Here is a 23,301-nt window from a genome sequence, read left to right as displayed (position 1 = left end):
ATTAGGCATATCATGTGCTGAAATATAAAAAGTCGGCAGCATTATAGATATTTAATGAAATATAAAAATGTATGTGGTTAAGGCTTTAATGTGCAAAGCATAAGCAACTTTAAACCAACCATCTCTAGCTCTTAAATAGAACGTTCAAGTGTCATTCATCTGAACTAAGCAGGCCAAGCAAAATATCCTGTGATTCCTATGTTCTCCTCAATGTCGAAATGGGTGGATAAATTTAAAGCCTGTTCCCTCAAGAGTTGCTTTATAGGCAATTTTCTCCCAGTATCAAGGTCTGCAATTTCCATTTGGCTGCCAGTTTGCGATTAAATTCATCACCTTTATTATAAAAATGTGCTTTACTCCATGGCCTGCTGCACAAGAACTATAAGAAAAACATTTTTCACTGCTAACGGCAAAATCATTCTAAGGCAACCACCACATCCACTCAGACATTAGCTTCCTCAACCTGATGTAGGGGCCTATATCACTCACAGGAAAAACTGTAACAATTTTGTAACTCACAGAACCTAAATTCTATAGAAATGCCATGCTCCATTTTTTTTTTTTTTTTTTGGATAAAATGAAACCAACTCTTGACTTTTATATTCAGTGCTATCATGAATGAATTAACCACAGATAAGAAGTGAACACAGGGAATACTTCCAAATTTCAATAAAATTACAAAATAATTTTTCCACGATGGATGATTACGTATCCCTCTTTTATTTATTTGTTTATAATTTTTTTTTTTTTAATTTTTTTTTTTCAACGTTTATTTATTTTTGGGACAGAGAGAGACAGAGCATGAACAGGGGAGGGGCAGAGAGAGAGGGAGACACAGAATCGGAAACAGGCTCCAGGCTCCGAGCCATCAGCCCAGAGCCCGACGCGGGGCTCGAACTCACGGACCGCGAGATCGTGACCTGGCTGAAGTCGGACGCTTAACCGACTGCGCCACCCAGGCGCCCCTGTTTATAATTTTTTTATGTTTGTTTATTTTTGAGAGAGAAAGAGAGAGACAGTGCGAGCACAAACAGGGGAGGGGCAGACAGAGAGGGAGACACAGAATCAGAAGCAGGCTCCAGGCTCGGAGCAGAGCCCAATGCAGGGCTCGAACTCACAAGCTGTGAGATTGTGACTTGAACCAAAGCCAGACACTTAACAGACTGAGCCACCCAGGCACCCCTCCATCTTTTTTTTGTTAAATTCATGGTTTGCTTTGTAGCTTAACTTTCACTATCTCGGTTAACAGCCAATGGTCAAGTCAAAGATAATTACTAGATATAAAAATAGGTAACATTTACACTTATATTACACTTCTACCTAATCTTACCTTCTTAATAAGTCACAATATAAGGTTTGGAAGGAAAAAAAAAGGTCAGAAAAATATTATTTCCCAAATAAAGGTATTTAAGCTAGTCACTAGAACGTATATAGGAAAACAATATTACTCATCTGTAAGATTTCAGTTTTTTTAAGATTATCTATAAAATTAACATTTGCTTTTACAAACTTGGCCTTTATGTGAAAAATTCAGAAATCTCTTATTCCAGTAAACCTCACAGCATCGATTTCAGAATTTATAGGGGAAAAAACAGAACTAAATGTCACATTAAATGAAGCCTATATATAATCAGATGAATTATCAGGTTATGTAATATGTGAACATAGTAGAAATGATCATCTTCCTGCTAGAAAATAATGTGGTCCCTTCCACCCTAACCTGTGTATGCCTCTGCCACAGCAGTTAAAGCACTGGACTGCAGTTTCTTACTTCATTTCTCTCTCCATGCTATTACATGGCTCCTTAAGGACTGGACTATGCCTTATTCATTTTTGTATCCACACCACCCAGCAGAGTGCTAGATTAAAAAAAAAAAAAAAAAAAAAAAAGTTTGTTGAAAACTAAATTACAGCAGGAGTCAACATCAGTTTTGCTAAAACTACACAAGTCATAACCCATTATTTTTACAGTGTTAGTCACAACCAGCACTTTGTAAATGAAAAAGAATGGGAAAATACTAGATTACATCATAGGTAATACAAATATTTAATGAAGCTTTCACTTCAGCTACTTAGTTATATAAATATGTACATACAATAATTCTCTTTATAGATAAGCATTCTAAAAATTTGATATATACCTTTTTTGGCTCATATTTATACCATTTTTCTGGTTTATACTGTCAGGATGTATGTACTTGTTATTCAATAAATAACCGCATTAACAAAGAGAGAGTCTTGATTCACAAAATCAAAGATTTCACTTTAAGCATCCTCTTATTACTACTTGCTCCAAAGCTTTCACTCTTTCCTCCTTCTCAGGCTCCAAGCCATCTGCCCTTAAAAATCTACCAAAATAACTAAAAATTTCGTGTATTAAATATGAACAACTCAAGACACATCTGCAGAACCACATGGCATATCCTATGATGTTCAGTTAATATATTTCCATAAGAAAACCAAAGGTGTTAGAGTCTTTGAATAAAAATGAAATGTGTAAATAAGACTCTCGTGTCCCTTACCACCCTGTAAAATAAATACATTTTCCTATAACCTAAAGCCCTCTTGTCCCTAGGATCCACAAACAAGTCCTTATAATCTTTCTAGTATTTACCATAATGTATCCTTGGACCACTAGTTCCAAGAAAAGAAAGAAAAAAAGGCATTTCTTTTCCAGGCAATTTCAAAAAAGTACTCAATTAAACCAATTTAGCTTTCTTTTCTGCAGATCCTGGATATTTAACATGTCAACACATGCTGAATTCACAAAAGGAATATGCTGTACTTCTCGGACTACTTTTATTCTTAAACTACGTCAGGAGGCCAGTATTACATGGAACATACATACTTTGCAAACACTTGCCCTAAAGCCTCCCTCAATTTAGAATCAAATTAGCAGATCTTTAATCCCTCTCCTCCAATCTAAGATTAGTTAGGTCTTTCCAGCCCTTAGAGCAAAAGCAAACGGAGAGGATAATGAAAGGCACACATATGGCAAAGACCCATGCCACACAACCAGGATAAGTTATGTTAGCAACTCATCTACAGCCTAGAGTTTAGATTCACCAGTTCTATGAATCATGCACTAATTCTGATATACCTCCTTCCCCCAGGCACCTAAACCCAAAACGATCACCAACAGACACACAGAAAAGAACTAAAATAAATGGTATCATAAAGAGAGGGGGTTAAGTATATTCCAATTTACTAGCAAAACAAAATAGAAAGCCAAACTATGCATGCAGAGGTGAAAAAAATAAGCTAAAACAGAAGTTAAGAGGCAAAATACTGGGGTGGGGGATGAGAACTAACTCCGGAAAATCTAAAACTATGCAGTGAGTAGAGCAATCTATCACATCAATCCATACTAAACAGAAATATGGAGACAGATAAAAGGGAAAAAACTAAGATGTAAAAGGAAAAGCCTTAAATGGGTCTCCCATCATCAACAAGATGAAACTTTTTTCTATGCACTTAAGGCTTTCTACAGAAGAGACACATATTGATTTACTTTCTTTCTCCCGCCTGGAATATCCTCACATTCAGGGATGGTGTTTCCTGTGTCTAGAACACTACTTCCTTACCTTTTCTCCACTTCAATCCTATCTATCCTGCAAGAGCCAGGTGAAATTTTACCTCTTTTCCTAAAACATTCCATAATCTCCTCAGTCTAACGTGATCTTAACACCAGTCTTTCAACCTCTTGGTTTTATTACCTCATATTACTTTCTTTTCATACTATCTACCCTATTTAATCAAACAACTTGAAAGCAAGGAATGAATCTGAAGCTTTGTTGCATACCTTATATGTTACACATAGCATGCATCCAAATTTATGTGTGAAGAGAATAAAAAATTTCAAATAAATGTGTCGACTCATTAAAAAAATAAGTGAAATATGCAACTCTGACATTATTCAAAAATTAAATGTCACATAATAGTAATCGCCTTCTACTAGAATGCAGTATAAAATACTGATCTCCTTGAAGCCTGGATAGCTCAGATGGTTAAGCGTCAAGCGTCCGACTTTGGCTCAGGTCATGATCTCATGGTTCTTGAGTTTGAGCCCCACGTCTGGCTCTGTGCTGACAGCTCAGAACCTGAAGCCTGCTTTGGATTGTGTGTCTCCCTCTCTCTCTGCCCCTCCCCCATTCACACTGTCTTTCTCAAAAATAAACATAAAAAAAATTTTTTTTTATAAAATAGAGTAAAAAAAATAAAATAAATGTTGATCTCCCATTAACTACATTGTAAAAATAAAACAGCTTGGTTTTTCATAGGGCCATTACAGTATTTAGTGACTTAAGGCTTTTTAAAGAGCAACTAATAAGCCTCTGAAACCATCTGATACTATCATACAAGTTTACTGAAAGCAAAATAATATGTCCAATAGAAGAGTTAATTAAATTATAATATGCCTCCATAAAATGAACTATGTTAACACAAAATTATATTGTCAAAGAATATAAAATGGCAGGCGAACATGCTTATGGATGTAATTTATTTAAACACACGCACTCACACACACACAGAGTACCACAACAGTATTACAATTTTGTTATATCCATAGAGAAAGGGAAAAAACACAAGAAGAAAATTCACCAAAATGTTAAGTGTGATTATCACTGAATTATGGATCATTTTCATTTTTTTTCCCCAGAAAGAGAACATGAGTGGGGGAGGGGGCAGGAGCAGGGGAGGGGGAAGGCGAGGCAGGGGAGGGGGTAAGAAGAGGGAGGGAGGGAGAGAGAGGGAGAGAGAGGGGGGGAGAGAGAGAGAGAGAGAGAGAGAGAGAGAGAGAGAGACAGACAGAATGAATGAATACATTAGAGCCCAACTTGGGGCTCAATCCCACAAACCTGGGATCATGACTTGAGTGGAAATCAAGAGTCAGAGGTTCAACCTACAGAGCCACCCAGGAACCCATCTTCATTTTCTAATCGACATATTTTAGTTCTTTTCCATGAGATGAAGAATACTTAAGAATGAAATGAATGTGTCTAATTTTTTATAACAACACACTGTACAATTTCTAGAACGAAGAAATTTATGCTTCTCGTATATTCTTAAATGACTATAAAAAATAATTTTTAGGGGTGCCTGGGTGGCTCAGTTGGTGAAGCATCTGACTTCGGCTCAGGTCATGATCTCGCTGTTCATGGCTTCGAGCCCCGCATTGGGCTCTGTGCTGACAACTCAGAGCCTGGAGCCTGCTTCAGATTCTGTATCTCCCTCTCTCTCTGCCCCTCCCCTGCTCACGCTGGGTCTCTCTCAAACCATTAAAAAAAAAAAAAAAAATTAAAAACAATTTTTAAAATGTACACACGAGGGGCTCCTGGGTGGCTCAGTCAGTTAAGCGTCCAACTCTTCATTTCAGCCCAGGTCATGATCTCAAGGTTCATGAAGTTTGAGCCCCATATCAGGTTCTGTGCTGATAGTGTGGAGCCTGGCTGGGATTCTCTCTCTCTCTCAAAATGGATAAAATAAACTTAAAAAAAAAAAAAAAAGTACACATAAAATTGGCCACAGGGAAACACTCTCCCTGAAAAATAATACTTTGCATGAAGGTTCAAAGACAATATGCCCTCTGTGCCCTCATCACCACCTTTTCCAGGATTCAGAGACCACAAAACACACTACTGCCAAAAGTGAAGTGAAAATGTTTGCACCTTCAATTCCCTACACTTTATGAATAACAAAAAAAGAGAAAAAAAAAAAAAGGACACCAGGGGGAAAAACGCAAAATGGAAGTTATTATCAGTTCTACAGAGGTACCACAGTCGGTATCTTCTTCCCTAGCTTCTACATAGAAATAAATACTTTTCTCATGTCTGAGTCCGATTTCAAGTGATTAAGGAAAAAGGGTATTTTACAACTGACCTGACAATGTAAAAAAAAGCTCAATATAACAACTTGCAAAGTAAAATTTAAATGTGTAAGTAACAAAAACAGATGCTTCCAAATCATATCTAAGAAGCAATATAAATAAGCAATATTTTTTTAACAATGGGAGGGCATACTTTTTAAATATATAATATTTACCTAACTAAAAAAACTGACAAGGAATGCTATAAACTACAATAAAGTGAGATAAGATTATCTTTTTACTGCTGATAATTTTTTATTACTACAATAAAACTATAATCCCCAAAAGAACTTTCTCTTCATATGACATGTAATAGTAGACTATGGCACAGATTTTTTTTTTTTTTCTGATTTACATTAGTAAACAAATCAACAGCCTGGTTGAAGACTTTAGAATCACAAAGAAAATATACAAGTACTTTTCCAGACTTGACTCAGTCCTGCTCTAAAACAAATTAAAAAAAAAAAAAAAAAAAAAAAAAAACTTCAAACAACTAAGGTGTAAAGGCAGAAACTGCAATACTCAATGGAATGTCCTAAACCAGCACACTGTATAGACAACATACTAACATATGGTCTCTTTAAAAAAAAAAAAAAAAAGTTATTTAAGGAAATATCACACTGATTTACATGTGACTTCTAAATACTAAATTTCACAATTGTTATTTCTCATATTCCTGAGCAACTCTTCTCTTACAATTTAAAGGAGAAAAATTCCTATCCTGGTAAAAGAGTTATTTCTCAACAAATTTTAATCACTAAACACTGTCTTTTGTGTACTAATATCTCCATCTGCTGGAATATAACTTCCTTACTATTAAAAGTTCTTAAGGAGAAAAACTTTGCAGTAGAGATTTTGCAACTACTTAGAAATAAAACCTTTTCATCAGTCACCATTTGAGGCAGCTAGCAAACCGACACTTTAGTTCCAGACCCTGCCAATGATTAACGAAGAGTAAGCATCTATCTGGCTTTTCATTAGGAACTATTTTCAAAACAGGAATATATTCCCTGGTTAAGGAAAGCTTTACCAAACTACAGAGGGAGGATCAGTTTATCACCACACTAACCCAGATTTCCATTTCAGTTTCACTAATAGTGGAACCAGATACTGTACCCCCAGCATAATGCTAAATCAAGTACCTAATCATCACCTATGATGTTATACACTTGAACCTATTCAATCCTTTAAACCTAACCTCCCAAGTGCTAGATACAGAGGGCACAAAGGAATAATTCCAATGATAAGGAAGTTACAGCAGTGACATAAAAAAGATGGTTCTAAATTAAAAAGGTGTGAAGTCATAACAACCAGATTCAAGGAACGGGACGGGGTCCTGAGTCAGACTCTGGTCTGGACAGCCAGTTATAAAAAATATCCTGGGAATAACTACAGAAATCTGAATATAGACTGGTTATCATATTAAATGTAAGATTGAACCATTTTGTTCAATACGATGTTCCTATACAAAATGATTCTAGCTTTTAAGAGAGATACACAAATATACAGAGATGGCAGGTCAAGAGAGCTCTACTTTGCTCAAAACAATCAACATAAAAATAAGAACAATTAAATAAAAATAAGATGATGAAAAACAGTGAAGTTCCCAAAAATCTTCCTTTTTGAACACATCTAGATTTGACATTAGATGAGTAAGGTTTGGATAAAATTTCCTCCAACTCAAACCAAGTCAAGAATTTCTGGGGTTCCTAGGTGGCTCAGGTAAGTGTCCGACTCAACTCTTCATTTCGGCTCAGGTCATGATCTCGCGGTGTGGTGGGACCGAGCCCCTCAACGAGCTCTGGCCGGGCATGGAGCCTGCTCGGGATTCTCTCTCTTCATCTCTCCCTCTGCCCCTCCCCAACTCATGCATGCACTCTCAAAAATAAAATAAAATAAAAATTTCTAAGATTCCCCTAAACCAAAGAGTTTCTTCAGTCCTCTTTAATTCACATATAAAGCCAAAGCCTAATTCTAAGTAACCAACATTTTGGGTGACAGCTGTACCAATGAGCCCCGCACATTCTCAATACCTCAGGATTAAGGTAATAACTTACGGGCAAGGAAAAAATAATTTTTGTGTATGTTTACTTTTAGTTAAAACAAATGCTTTAAAAAAACTGTAAAGAGATTAGATCTAAAATATACAAAGCTTGAATATATTTTTATTAAGTATTTTGAGAAAATTAACTGTTTAAAAGCTACCTAACCATAAATCTTAATCCTTCTCACTGCATCCAATTTCTACTTCCTTAAGCTCATCTATTCTGCGCTCTTGTTAGTTCCCCTCAAAGAGCTCATTATGACACCCCAAAACAGTACAAGCCCTCCACTGGTTCCTTACAAACCTCAGAATAAAATTTATGCTTTTCATCCTGGCATTCAAGGCCCATCCTAATAGAGCCCGAACCTAGCCTGCTGGCTGTGCTCTTAACTCACTCCTTCGCGTGCATTTGCCATGCCAAATGAGTCTAAACGTGCTTTCTGAAAATCTTTCAATCTCCCATCACCACTGTTTCGACATTACAGCACTTTCTCTTCTCCTAGAACATCCTCCACCCTCCCTTCACCTCATTAAAGCCTACCACCTATTAATTCCAAGTCAGGTTCTAATTCTCAAAAAATACTAGTTATTTCAGCTCAAAGGGACTTCTCAACTATCAGAATGCTAGTAGTGAGTGGTCCTATGAACATAAACACTAGCTGATACTCATACGGGTAAGTTACCTTTTTTCTTTTCTTCTTTCATTCTCTATAAGCTGCCTTGCTTATCTCATTGTCCATCCTATCCTATCAAAAACAACCTAAAAACATCGACAGAAATTAGATGATGCGACCTTACAGTCTGAAAAGTTCTTCTGCATATAATACTCTCCTGTCTCCGAGTATTTTGATTTGAGGTTGGTAGGGCAGTTAATAATTCCACTTACAGATAAAGAATCTGAGGTTAGGTATCTTGTCCCAGGTCACCAAACTACTTAACTGCAACCTCATGATTAGATCTCAGGTCTACTAGCCAGAGAATTCTTACTTGCAACATGGTCTCATTAGCATATGGCCAGAAACACAAATTCATTTTTATCTTTATGCTGGCTCACACATGTACACATGTATACATGCACACATATACATGCACACACATACAGTCAACACCTGAATACCTGTCGTAACAACTGCAGCATCATGCCACAATGATGGTAACAGCAGCAATAGTAAGAATTAGATGCAGTTAATTTCCAAATACCTTATATTTGAACTTGGTCTGAAATTTTACTTCTTAAAAAATGTATTCGCCGGGGCGCCTGGGTGGCGCAGTCGGTTAAGCGTCCGACTTCAGCCAGGTCACGATCTCGCGGTCCGTGAGTTCGAGCCCCGCGTCGGGCTCTGGGCTGATGGCTCAGAGCCTGGAGCCTGTTTCCGATTCTGTGTCTCCCTCTCTCTCTGCCCCTCCCCCATTCATGCTCTGTCTCTCTCTGTCCCCCCCAAAAAAAAATAAACGTTGAAAAAAAAATTAAAAAAAAAAAAAAAAATGTATTCGCCTTCCACGTAACATTTCTCAGAGTAAGTCGATTACTATAACACAGCAAGCGAGGGGCTGTGGTTCCTACTTCTTTCTGAATATACTTGAAGGAATCAGTTGACACTCCAGGTGTGGGCATCACAAATGGAACAAGGCGGGCTACTTAGCGCAGCTCCCATTTCCATCCAGCAACATCATTCACCTCCCGACAATCCCTATTCAGAGTTGCCCACCTATGCTATTAACCACCCGATGCTAATCTAAAAGTGATCCAAGCGTACATTTCTGACTCAGTAAACCTTTGTATTAAATCTTCCAGTCAGAAATATTAGGTTTCTTCTTGAGTGGTTATAAGAAATAATAACTGCAAAAAACAATAACAGCAGCAAAAATACTAAATACACACTAGATTTATTTGTACCTAAAGAGTTAAATTAGGCTCTATCCTACGGGTACTAAGAAGTTAAAGTAAATGAGCTGAAATCCTCTAAACACCTTTACTTTCTCGTTTTTAGCCTCTTAATGATCACAAAAATTTACCATTAAAAAAAAAAAAAAAAATTCCAGCTCCAAGAATTTGACCGGTATTTGCTCAAGTCCAACTTATCACAGAATTAGCAAATCTCCCATTTACTTTTTCTTGATGTTCACAACGTAAGGCAACACAGGAATTTCTTAGCACATGGAACTATTCTGGATTTTTCTTCTTCAGTTCCATGTATGGAGCAGCATATTCACTAAGAGATCAGAAGGCAGAGCCGAGGGTCTAGCCCCAACCCTGTTACTACCTTGCCTTGTGATGTGGAAGAGTCACCACCTCTCTAGACCTCAGTTTCTGCACCTACATTATGCAGATGTTTCTATATATTTTAAACTTAATTTAGCTTAAAACCCAAAAGTTCCCCAATAATTTGCAACTGACCAGGTAATGATGCCCAATCTTTACAATGACTTGTCCTGCACTAAAGCCAAAGGCAAGATGTTTACTTAGGGTAGCTAATAAGACCCTTTTCCACTTTTGATATATAATCATTTCAATCCTGGGGCCAAGCAAGATAGTTTCATTACTTCAAAAACAGTCCATGTTCTAGATCTTCCCCGTCCCCAGCGCCCCCTCTCAAGGATTCAGGGACAGCTCACATTCGCTGTATGTCTCCCTCTATACACATGCACACCTACACGTGTACAAACAGAAGCCCTTTCCTTATTGCTATGACCATACAACATGAGACTACTTTCTGGATTTAACTGCATTTTGATGTTTTTCTGTACACTTCAGTACCCTTGAAAAGCATCCAAGTTGACATATTCTGCGTTATCATAAATAACAGTGAAAGAGATGTTATAGTAAATGGATTCATTTCATTAGTCACAAAATTTAGTTTAATAAAACATATAGGTTAGAATCAACGTAAAGAGCAACATTATGAACAAAGTTTCATTTTGCTAGACCTAACAGGATTGTTGGAATTTCAAACTAGAGTTGCTGCTTCAGGAAACGAATGACAGAAAAAATTAAGTGCGATCATTTGCTTGTTAATTATAAGATTTCTGGATAAATCACTTATCTTCTACAAGCTATCTCTGTAAAAATTCATGGCAGAATTACTTTTAAAACATTGTTAAGGCTAAAGCAGAAAAGTAGACTGCTTTTAAGAGGGTTAAGTTTCAGTTAGCTGAAAACTTCAATTTATCAGTCTTCTAAGTAATGGCACTTTCAAATTAGCTTAAAGAAACACCTATGCTTTAAAAAATTGCTATTTGTATTAAATTACTGTAACTGCCATATATGTTTATACTCAGCTTTCTTCTGAACTAAAACCATTCAAATAGTCCTTATCTATCATGAACACATCAAAGCAGCACTTAGGGACCTGGAATGTTTCCCATACACTGTGTTTTACAGACTACAAGACCCACATATCAGCTGGATACTAACTTTTATAGGTAATTGACAAGGAAAAAGGTTTACCTATATAATTCCATAAATGCCAAAACTTTTAGGAGCTGAGAGGAGCACTGACAGCTTCTCTCTGCTTATGGACTGATCTACTCTGCATAAGAACTGGCTGAAAACTATTGCCTCAGTAAAACAATTTTATTTTCCTAATTCTCATTCACACCGATGGTAGTAAAGTAAAATTAAGATAAAAGCTTCTTGAGGACAGGTATTACAAACAATATTGTAAGATTTCTAAAAACAAATCATTAAAAAAAAAAAAAACACGTACCTTTTTTCTAACTGCCCAAAACTATCACCAATTAGTATATAATTTGCTTAATCCCATACTCTAGAGAAAATAGAAATCAAGAGGGTAACACTGTCAACCTATTTATTAATTCAATGAACATCTGATAGTCTAAATATGCCAGGCTATGAGGTGGGCACTTTCAACCAATTCTAACAGGGTAGACAAGCACAAACAGATATTATTGCAATGTTAAGTACGACTGATGAAAACTCTATAGACAGTAGTACCTAATACACACTGGGTTATATCTACAGTCAAATATCAAAACACAGTCACGCTAACAAAATGCATTCACTACGAAAACTTTAATGTTATGTTTGCTTTCTGTTAAATGAAAAAAAGCTGTAAAAATCTTACTTGGACATCTAACAACCTAGCTATTCTGGGCCCCAAAACTGAAATGCCAACTTGTAAAAGAGATACACGTGTTCCCTAAAAGTTCCCATGAAGGGAAAAGTACATAATCTTGATGTCAAAAAAGGAGAAGGATCAGAAAAAATAATGAAATCCTGTCAATCATAAAAAGTTGGAAAATATAAAAATTAAGAATTAAAAGTTAGTACATAATAGAATTATGACTTCTTGGCATAGGTTCCGGCTCTATCCTGATCCCTTGGCCTAAAATAGATCCTTGGATATCTTCGTAACAGTTGACATATCAATAGCAACAGAAAGTTGCTCAGTAGACTCTGTCACTCAAGTTATCAAATGAATTAAACTTAAAAATGGCATAGCATTTTCCCATCCCCAACAGAGGAAGACAAATTTTACTTTTAACTGCACCATCATAAACCGAAATGGTATTAACTGTAATAAATTTCTCAAAAAAATTAAAAGATATTCCAGTCGGATCATAAAAAGCTATCTCTATGATCACACTGGTATAATTCTCTTAAAGCCAAAAAATTAAAAAAACAATAAAACAAAACCTTACAAATCTAAACACTGGCTTCAGAAAAAGAGCATGAGAATAATGCTCCAGTAAAGGCAGGTAGGTGTGTGTGTGTGTGTGTGTGTGTGTGTGTGTGTGTGTGTGTGTGTGTGTGTGTTTGGGGTGGTGGGGAGGGGGGCGGGGTGTTGCGTTTTATGTCCTTTGTCACAGGAATTGATTTCCCTTTAAAAAGTAAACCAAAAACCATTTTTTTTCTTACGGAAAACTGATGCACTTTACAATCAGCTTCAGGACAGTGACAAGTGAGGGGATAACAACAGAAATATAAGGTGCATCAACCGTTAAAAAAACCAAATCAACTTGTTTTCACTCGATATCCTCAAAGCCATTTAAGAAAAGGTCTCATACCAAACACACTAGCAAATGTGATTAGCGAAGAGACCTATTTCTATTAATTCAATTACATTATATCCTTGGGAGTACAGCTTCTACTGCAAAACATGTAAATTGGATAAAGTTAAGAAAAAAAGGAATCACCTTCTGCCTCATTGTATGTACATGCATCTTGAATACATATTCTGCCTAAAGGGGAGTTAAGCTTCAAAAGTAGAGAATGAATGTTGAATAAATGACCTACTATACAAATTATCATTTCCATCATTACCTTATAGAGCTGGTGACACCTCCTGGGTAAGGGGAAAAAGAATAATGGAAAGAACAACTGATTATAAGTATCAGTTTCCTTCTTATCACTATTAATTCAAAGGGCTAGTATACAACTACAAAATCTTTGTTTCTAAAGAACAGATTATTTCAATTTAGCTAAAATCTGTTTGTTTCAGATATTGATTACTGTCAACAATGCTCCAGGAAAAAAACCCTAAAATTTTAGTAAACTTACATAGCAAGAATCCTCTCGATACCAACAAAAAGCCATACAATTTTTGAAACAAAGCTTTTGTAGACAAGCAAGATTTCTCCCTTGGAAAAAAATTCTTGAAGTGTAAGAAAACCGAGGGTACGATACGATACTTTCAATACTAAATGCATAATAAATGGAGACAAACATTAACATGGAAAAATGTTAACTAGTAAAGCAAGTTCTAATGTAAAACATTTTTTGCCCACATTTTTAAGGGAGAGGAAGAGAGAACTGAGGTCAGAAAATCTATTACCATCCCTCCAAAAGAACATAAAATTAAAATGCATTTTTCAAATGAGTAATGGAGAACGTAATCTAACATGTTCGCTCACTTCTGAGCCACACACTAATTTTCCAGATATTCACGGAAGATTTAGGCTAGCTTTACTTATAAACCATACATTTTGAATTTTCCTGTCAGCAGCCTCAACCTCCATGTGCCTAAAAAATACAAACTCAAAATCTGATTTTAAAATCCCTAGTTCTCCCTTTTCCCCAACTGGGATTTTTAAGTCTAACTGATCTCATTTGTCGTCTTAATTCTAAATTGCAATACTTTATAAAAACAGAATTTGCATTCAAGTACCCTTGTTCCTCGAGTCTCATTTTCATGACAAAGAAAGTTTTGTTTTTTTAAATAAAAAACTTGCTGTAGCAACTACTCTTTCCCAAGGATGGTCCCAGGATTCAGTTTGGAAACTTCTCTCCAGAGAGCAGTTTAAGACTTTAAGACCTCAGTTTTGTGTGCAATCATCTCTATCTTCAAAGAAAGATTCTTACGTACTGGAAACAGTAACTGAAATTACATCCTTAATGTGAGTGGTCTAACCTAGAACATATTCACAACTTAAAAAAAAAAAAAAAAAAAGCAACCATGTGAAGATACTTGGAGCAAAGTCTGACAATCCACCCCACCCCCACCCCACATAAAATAAATCCAAAAACCAAAAAGATTGTCCACAGTCAAAATATAGGCTAAAGGTTAAGTTGACATGGAACTAAAATGCTCAATCTAAAGCATGCCAAGTGTTAATCAACTAAGAAAACCTAGCACATATAAATCCCAAATTTGTGACTAGCCAAATAAAAATTCTCAAACTGACAAGCAAAAATTTTTAAAGCGTACTTTTAAAATGCATTCTGAAATAGAATTCCTAAATGAAATGAAATGAAAAAAATCACTCGAAATTTTTAATTATCTGAAAATACATCTACTATAAGTACAGTATCTTAATTACTAACGTGAAACTTAAAGCTTTACGTATTTTTTTTTGTTCTGCCAATCATATGGAAAAGCAAAATGTAATTCCTAACCATAAACTGAAATCATGATTAATTTGTTTTGGACAACGACAGACCACAAAGGGGTAAAGCAAGTTGACAAATTTTCAGAATTCAATCACCTGGCCCAAAAAATATGATGCATTTCAAAAACCAATTTTCTTTAAGCCAAATTAAGTTTATAATAAGGCTAACAATTACAGGAAGCTGCTTATTCCACACTAAGGAATAGCCCCTTTTCCTGCATGTTTGTACTGGTCTGATAAAAAAACAATCAAACTTCCTAGTCATTATGCTGTCCATTTTAAACATTCCAGCTACCACACAGAAGCAATCTTTATGCTGGGGAGTTGATACAACTAAAACTCAAGATAGACCAAGATAAGAGATGGAGTAAACCATACTAAAAGAAAAAAAAATTACAATTTATCATCCTCAGCTAGTAGTCTCCAAGACTTAAAAATGCAATGGTTACTCTTTCCAACCACAGAGAAATGAACAAACAAACCTTTGTTAGAGATGACATAATTGGAATTCTAGATTTGGGAGATTAAAAATTATTGAAGGCAAGGGTTAGAAACTTTTTAACAGGAGTCCGAATTATCTTTTAGAGATTTTAGGGGAACGTAGTAACACAAAAGAGAAGCCTTTCAGAACCAGAGAAACCTAAATGAGCTGTTTTTAAATAGCATGCACGTAAAGTGAAAGTATTTGCAACTGTTTTTTTATAATCTAGTGTAGTGCCATTTGATTGAACTGAACATTTCAATTCAGAGAATGCAACTTTAACCCTAAATATTGTGAGGACGTATTTTCATTTTAACGTCTATGAAGGATTCTTTCCAAACAACAGTACTTTCGAAAAATAACCCTGACAGAAACTTTTACAAATACCACTCAAGCTCTAATTTTACCAAAACATACCAAAGCAAGGCTGCGTATTATTTTTGAAACGTGACAAAAGTTGTTCCCATAATTTTAAAGAAAGTGTTTTCATTGTTTGCAAATATGGTTATGTATTACACATACAACAAGTGTGGCCACAAATTACACATAAAACCATCTACTGTGATTTAAATTTCCACTAAATTTAATATAGATCATTATTGAGTACGTTACACATTTTGCTCCAAACATTTCTCCTTTAAAAAAAATAACTGGCGCCCCTTAGCGCTCACATTTGGAAATACTCACTTTAAGAGTTCCAGCAATTTTTTTTTTTTTTTTTTTTGACATTCCAGAAAGTTTTCTGCCTCCACAATCTTTCAAATGCCAACACAAATAGAAAAAAACAGAACCCCTTAAAGGGACAGCTCAAGTTTTTTCTGGAGCAATGTGAAATTAACAGACTTGCTGTTTCAACAGTGTTAAGCCTATTCCAATAAAGGTTGCGGCCGTTATGTTTAACGTATGTAAGCAAAACGGAGGACGCAGTAAAACCTAACAGTTTCGTACTTTTAAAGTTGTTTCTGGACTTTCCAGACAACAAAAGCTCCTGGGATCCTTCTTTAACCATCTTTAATCACGGAGACATTTCCGGTCTTTTGTTCTTTAGTGACATTCCAACTCTCTAAGCTTCAGATTCCTTTTCCCTACTTCTTTAATAAAGATCTCAAAATTCTTGTGAAAAATCCAAAATCCATTGTTCAGTTCTACAAAACACAGTTTTCAGCTTTAACAGTCCTCCAGTGATGCTTCTAAGAACAAAAAAAAAAAAAAAACTCCTGGCTACTCGATTTTCAAAGGAGACTTTCTTGCTGGTCATTTTTTTTTCTCCAGGCGTTCACAGCAATGCAGAGCTACTAGAATTTTTAATAGTCCAGGGCATTGTTACAAAAACTTGTTAAAGAGATTCCAGAGTTGGCCAGAATTAATCTTCTAGTCATTCTTCGCATCCCTCAGCTCTCCACCAACCAAGCTTTCTTGCAAACTTTCACTCGTTTTTATTTTCGCCCTTTCAAACGTCTTGATTTCCTGTCCTACAAAGTAAGGCAGCGGCGTCCTCGGGGAAAAGCTCTCCGCCGAAGTTCTCTCCTACTCGGGACTCCGTTCAGATTTGTCCTCGCGTTATTTCGTATTCACACCCCCCCCCCGCCCGAAGTGAAGTTAAACTCCCGAACAGTTCTCGCTTCCCCAAACAAAAGGACAAAAAGTGCTTTCCGCTGTCATTTTGTCCTCGCCTTCGGCTAAATCAGCAGTACTTTCGGTCTCCTTTGGAATTTCTCTAAATTATCGAGCCCCACGCTACTCCCCTCGAGTATCTGCAAGCTGCACAAACTCCAAAAAAGCAAAAGCCCCACTGAGTCCTCCACTTCGGGAACCGCCGGCCTCCTCGGGAGAGCCCCCTCTGGGTGCGCCCCGGGGCCGGTGTCCTTCAGGCGCCCGCGGGGCGGGCGAGGCCGGGCTCCTCCCGGGCAGGCCCGCGAAGCTCCGGGCCGTCGCGGTGCTCGCCGGCGCGGCTGGAAGCCGGGGGGCGCGAGAGGGCTCGCCCCGCAGCCCTTCCCCAGCGCCACCAACTCGGGCGCCGGCGGCGCGAGGCCCGGGGTCTCGGGTCCGGGGTCCGGGATCCGGGAGTGGGGGGGGGGGGTCGTTGGAGGGGAGAGTGTGCGTCCCGCCGGCGGGTCCCGCCCGCGCCCGCGGCTCCGGCCCGCCCGCCCGCCTGCCCGCCGCCGCCGCGCCCCGCGAGCCCGGCCTCGGCGCCGCCTCCGTGCGCCCCGCCCGGGCCTCTCCGTCCCCGGGCGCACGGTCCCCGCCGGCCGCGACCTTCCCGCCCTCCCCACACGCCGGCGGGGCGTCGGGTCCCGAGAAGAGGGGCCGCCGCCGGGGCGCGGGCCGCGAGGGGCCGACGAGGAGACTCACCTTCGTCCAGCAGCCGCTCGAGGTGGTTGAAGATCCCGCAGAAGTTGGGCAGGCTGCTCATGAGCTTCTTGTCGTTCATCAGCTGCATCAGGTAATCTGGGGTGGGCTTCGGCTTCTCCTTCGTTTCCATTTCCCCGACCATATTCCAGGCTCCGCAGCTCACTCCGCCCGCCGCCGCCGCCGCCGCCGGAGAGGAGGGAGGGGCGGGGAGCCCCGGCCGCCGGCCGCTCGGGACTCGGCGTCCCGCTCCGCTCCGCTCCCGCGCCGGGCGCCGGGGCGGCCGGACCGCGCGCTCGCCGCGCTCTCCCCGCCCCCGCAGGCACTTTCCGCCCGCGGCCCGACGCGCTCCCGGCCCGCCGCCGCTCCTCGGCCGCCGGCTCGGCGCGTCCCTCACGAGGCCGCCGGCGGGCGGGAGGCGGGTCTCCGCGGGCCGAGTGCGGGCGCGGGCCGCTCGGCGCCGGACGAGGAGGAGCCGGGCCGCCGCCGCTCGCTCGGCTGGTCGCGCCCGCTCAGCCGCCGCCGCCGCTTCTGCCGCGGGCTCGGGGTCTCTCTGGGCTGGTCCCCGCCGCGGCCGCCTCTGCCGCTGCCGCCGCGCTCTGACTCCGCTCCTCCTCTTCCTCCTCCTCCTCCTCGCCTCCTCCTCCTCCTCCTCACTCACTTGGCGGCGGAGTTCGCCTCAGTTCAGGCGGCGCTGCCAGCGGCGGCGGCGGCGGCGCGGGGGGAGGGGCGGCGGCGCGGGGAGGGCCGGGGGCGGGCGGCGGGCGGGGCCGCGCAGGGCGGCCGTTAGCGGGGCCCCGGCCGGCGCGCTCCTCCTCCCGCCGCCGCCCCCCGCAGCCCCCGGCCCGGGTGCCGCCGCCGCCGCCGCCGCCGCCGCCGCCGCGCCGTCTCCCTCCGGCGGGGTGGGCGGCCTGAGGGGCCGGCGGCGGGCAGCGCGACGGAGGCGGTGCCCGGCGAGCCCGGCCTGGGCGCCGGGCCGGGGTCGCCGCCGAGGCGGGCGAGAGCGGAGGGAGGGGCCGGTGCGGGGGCCGACGGACGGGGGAGGGCGCCGGGCAGGGCGGCGGGGGCGGCGGATGGCGGTGCTTTCGACTGGGGCGGGGGCGACGGCCGCGCTCTTCGCCGCCGGGCCGGCTCGTCTGGCGGGCGCGGTCCGGCGGTGGCGTTTAGGTGAGAGGGATTGCCAGCGGGACGCGCCAGGGCTGCTGCGCTCGCCGCCGCACGGCCCCATTCTCTCCTCCCGTTACTATAGTTTTTTTTTTGGTTTTTTTTTTTTCCCCCATCTCTAGTCCGTTTTCATCCCTTCCCCCCCACCCCCCGCCCAAAAAAGAATTTTTTTTTAACGTCCTGTTGCTTCACGGGGGACTTTCGGGGTGGGCATCACGTGGCCCGACACGTAGCCGTAAAGTCTGAGAGCGCGTGCGCGCGTCGAGTCCGGTCTCCACGCCCCTTCCGAGGGTCGCTCCGCCCCTGCCCGGGCCCCGCGAGCGAAGGGGGAGGGGCGTGGCCTGCCGCGCGCCTGCGTGGGGCGGGCCGGGGCCTGGGCGGGTGCGCGCGGGGTCGGTGGTAGGGGGAGGGTTGGCCCGGCCGTCGGACCCCGAGTGGCTGGGCGGGGGCGAGAAGCTGCGGAATCTTCGCTCCCTGGTGTCGGGTCCCTGTTGTGTTCCGGGTGGGCCATTGCCGCTGTGTCGTTGGTGGCACCACACGACGACCCCCCCCCCCCCGCCTCCTCGGCGTCCCCGCGGTCTCCGGCTTCGAGACCCACGCAGCAGCAGGGAGCCCGAGGAGCGGTGGGTCCCGCATGGGCGCCCCTCGTCGCCCCGACGGCGTCGCCGCTACCAGTGCAGTACCTGTCCCAGGGGCACGCCTCTGGGGACAGGGTCTGCCTTGCTGCAGCATCCGTTATTCTGAGAGCCAGCTTCAGTTAGGAACGAGCACCGCGCTGTACGAAAAAGGAGGGGGCTGTGCGTCGTGTGAGCGATGTTGTACTTCGTGATGGCATCAGCATCCAGTAATAAAATGCTGCCGCAATAAATGAAATAAAGATCACGTACCTAATTCGAAAGGGGAAAGTCAACATACCTGCCACCTTGTAAAAACAATGATACTGTGGACAGGAAGCTTTTCCATGCAGTATGATGGATTTCCAACATTTAGGTTTGTTTGGGAAAGAATTTTCTGAACTGCAACAGCGTAGTTATCTTTGTTGTATAGAATGTTGTCAGTCTCAAAATCCGCATCTGCATTTTCCTGCAAGCCTATGATGACAAGTTCCATTAATGTAGACAAAATTTAACATCAAACTGACCGTGGTGAGAGCTACAGGTGGCTGAAATCTGTTAATCCTGTGCTGTGTTTTAACTGAAAAGAATTTAAATGGGATTTTGTGGCAAAATCCTGCTTCATACAAATTCTGAGGAACACTTTTGGTTTGACTTGTACTGAAACTAGCTGAATTTCAAACAAATACTCTGAGTAGCAGGTAGCTTCTGTCCTCATTTAAAGAATGTTGTTTCTAAAATTAAGCTGCTTTGGTAGAGGAAATGGAATTGCCCTGCAGACAAAGTTAAAAAGGTTTAAGTCGAAAATACTTCAAATTCTCCAACTTCCACTGCTGTTAATAGAGCCATAGAATATTCACCTACTCAATTATCATTTAAAGGATGGATTTTATAAATGCAGGAAACAGTAATTTAATCAAAGTGGTTGCCTCTTTAAAAAGTAATGTATGCTTTTCCAGTATGGAGCAAAATGATAGGTATTTTAAAAGGTACTAAGTTGTTCATTTAATTTGCTAGTGTAAAAGATTTCATCCCCGTTCTTAATCAGTTTGTGTATTAAGCTCCCAAGCCCTGCACTAAATGCTTTATGTGTATGTCTCATATATCTCGTTTAATCTTGAAGGCAACCTTGTACTTTAGGTACGCTATCATCCCTGTTGCATGTAAGGGGAAGCCCAAGGAGAAGGAGGTTAACTCTCCCAAGACTTCATCCCTGGAACTGGGATTCAATTCCATTCATATTTTATCCTAAAGCCTATGTTCTTTACCTTTTTACTGACCCTGTGCAGTAAGTCAGGTTGAAACTTCTGACCATGTTCCACCATGTTTGACGGATAGACACCGCAATGTCCTCTGGCCCACCTGGATCTTATAACCTAGGTGACCCAGATCAGGGTTAAAGAACAATAATCAGTATTTATTTCCCATATACTTCATCTATTGTGGTTATAGCATTTGATAATAGCTGCTATATATTGCCCTTTCAAGTATACATAGATCACTTCTCTGCTCACAGTTCTATGTTTCCCCTCTCAGAGGAAAGACCCAAAGACCTTATAAAGGCCTTCAATGGGGCGCCTGGGTGGCTCAGTCGGTTAAGCGTCCGACTTCAGCTCAGGGCACGATCTCACGGTCCGTGAGTTCGAGCCCCGCGTCGGGCTCTGGGCTGATGGCTCAGAGCCTGGAGCCTGCTTCCGATTCTGTGTCTCCCTCTCTCTCTGCCCCTCCCCCGTTCATGCTCTGTCTCTCTCTGTCTCAAAAATAAATGAACGTTAAAAAAAATAATAATAAAAATTAAAAAAAATAAAAAAAATAAAGGCCTTCAAGACCCCACATGCTCTGGCCCCTGCTGCCTCACTGACCTTGTGTCTTCTCTTCCCCTAGCAACTGGGCTCTCCTCCTGGAATCCCTTATGATCCTTAAACAAGCCAAGCATGCTTTCTACTCCAGGACTTTGCACTTGGTGTTTCCTCTCCTTCATTCCCCACACATCTATAAGCCCATACCTCCCATGCTTTTTCAGGTCTTATCAGAGAAGTTTCCCCTTACCACCCTGTATAAGATAGCACATGCATGTACACACACACACACACACCCTCTGTATGCTGTTCTCCCCCCCGACCCTTTTCATAGCATTTCTTTTTTTTTTTTTAATGTTTGTTTTTGAGAGAGAGACAGTGTAATCAGGGGAGGGGCAGAGAGAGGAGACACAGAATCAGACGTAGGCTCCAAGCTCGAGCTATCAGCACAGATCCTGATGTGAGACTTGAACTCGAACCGTGAGATCATGACCTGAGCCAAAGCTGGATGCTTAACCAACCAAGCCACCCAGGTGCCCCTCATAGCATTTATTTCTACCCGACATGTTCTATCTATGGGTAAATTTGTCTCTCACCTCCCCCTACACTGTAAACTCCAGGAGAGCAAGGGCTTTACTTTGTTCTATACAGAGTTCCCAGCACCTGAAACAGCACACAGGACACATGGGCACTCATTAAAAATCTATTCAAAAAAATATTTATATAAATATTCACAAAAGTATTAAGTAGTTGTCAGGCACCAGAAACTGTGCAAAGCCTTTACCTATATTGTCCTTTCAATCTTCCCAGCAAACATGTTAGGTGTGGTAGCCAGACATGGGAGGAGAGATAAATGGCTGATTCTTCAGAATAGTAAGGAGTTGGCAGTCAGGTGCCCGACTCTGGCTCAGGTCATGATCTCACATTTCATGGGTTCGAGCCCCACATCAGGCTCTATGCTGATAGCTCAGAGCCTGGAGCCTGCTTCGGATTCTGTGTCTCCCTCTCTCTCTGCCCCTCCCCCATTCACACTCTGTCTCTCTTTCTCAAAAATAAATAAACGTTAAAAAATTTAAAAAAAAAAAAAAGAGTAAAGAGTTGGTCCCATAAGGCAGCGAGCGTCGGGTCCATGCAGGATGATGTCTCCGGAGACAACCGTGCTATGTGCACGTATCCACTATACCCCTTCCTTTTCTCCCTCACACTCCTGCCTCAGACATTTTAGGTGTATATTACCCTATTAGTTACCGAACGTAATAAGTGCAATGAAGAAGACAAAAGTTGTTGGGAAACATCACTTCAAGAAGCCTCAAAATCGAAAAGTTACTGTGGAAGGACTCTTCAATCACATTATTACAAAAATGCATCTTCCCAGTATTCACAAGTTAACCGTGTACACGTGGGCAAGCTTCCTCTTGAAGATCTTTATAATAGCGTTTTCTCTGTGGGAAAACTATGTCATCTAATATGTTGACACTAAGAATGTTTCCACATCTAACATCAGTAATTAATCACGAGTGGAAATATATCTTCTGCATTCTAAAATTTGATTGGCTCTATTTGCTTATTGCTGTTCTTGACATTTAAAATAGAAAACTTGAGTATTCCAAACTTTTTTTTTTTCCGTCACCTTGGAGTTCCTTAAAATGTTCTTAGGACCTAAGAATCCAATCTTTGATGGTCTTTTGTCCCAAATGCTTTTTTTTTTTTTTTTAAATCTTAATCCTTAAATCTTCCTACAAGGGAATGGGGCTTTCCTATAATCTTTCGTTTGTTTATTGTCTTAATTATGTTTGTTTATTGTCTTAGTAGATTTCTCAAGTATCCTTTTCAATTGTGACATGGCTTATCAGATACCATTTAAAAGGTTGAAAATGACACATTTTAAGGGTGAATATCTTTTTTTTTAAGTGTTTTATTCATTTTAATAGAGGGAGCTTGTTTGTGCTCACAGGCGCATGAATAGGGGGCGCGGGGGTCCAGAGAGAGGGAGACAGAGGATCCCAAGTAGGCTCCACACTCTTCCAGGAACCAAGATATGACCTGAACAGAAATCAAGAGTGGGACGCTCAACTGACTGAGCCACCCAGACACCCCAATAAGTGTATCTTAGTCAACAAAGATGTGAGTACCTA

General features: G+C 41.4%; 1 protein-coding gene across 8 annotated transcripts in view; it reads right to left on the bottom strand.

Moving 5' to 3' along the window:
- The window catches only part of QKI (QKI, KH domain containing RNA binding), a 155,079-nt gene extending 136,914 nt beyond the window's left edge, over positions 1 to 18,165 (bottom strand). For 3 of the 8 annotated variants that reach the window (XM_045500238.1, XM_045500241.1, XM_045500237.1), the window contains exon 1: positions 17,593 to 17,858. In XM_045500238.1, the coding sequence (XP_045356194.1) occupies positions 17,593 to 17,734 (142 nt within the window). In that variant the 5' untranslated portion in view covers positions 17,735 to 17,858. Of the gene's footprint in view, positions 1 to 17,592 lie in introns of all 8 variants that reach the window. The other 5 variants (XM_045500236.1, XM_045500239.1, XM_045500235.1 and 2 more) reach the window with 4 other exon arrangements.
- Between the last annotated feature and the right edge of the window lie 5,136 nt (positions 18,166 to 23,301).

This window comes from Leopardus geoffroyi, chromosome B2 (genome assembly GCF_018350155.1).
Source record: "Leopardus geoffroyi isolate Oge1 chromosome B2, O.geoffroyi_Oge1_pat1.0, whole genome shotgun sequence".
NCBI lineage: Eukaryota > Metazoa > Chordata > Mammalia > Carnivora > Felidae > Leopardus > Leopardus geoffroyi.
This window is presented reverse-complemented; position numbering and strand designations above follow the sequence as displayed.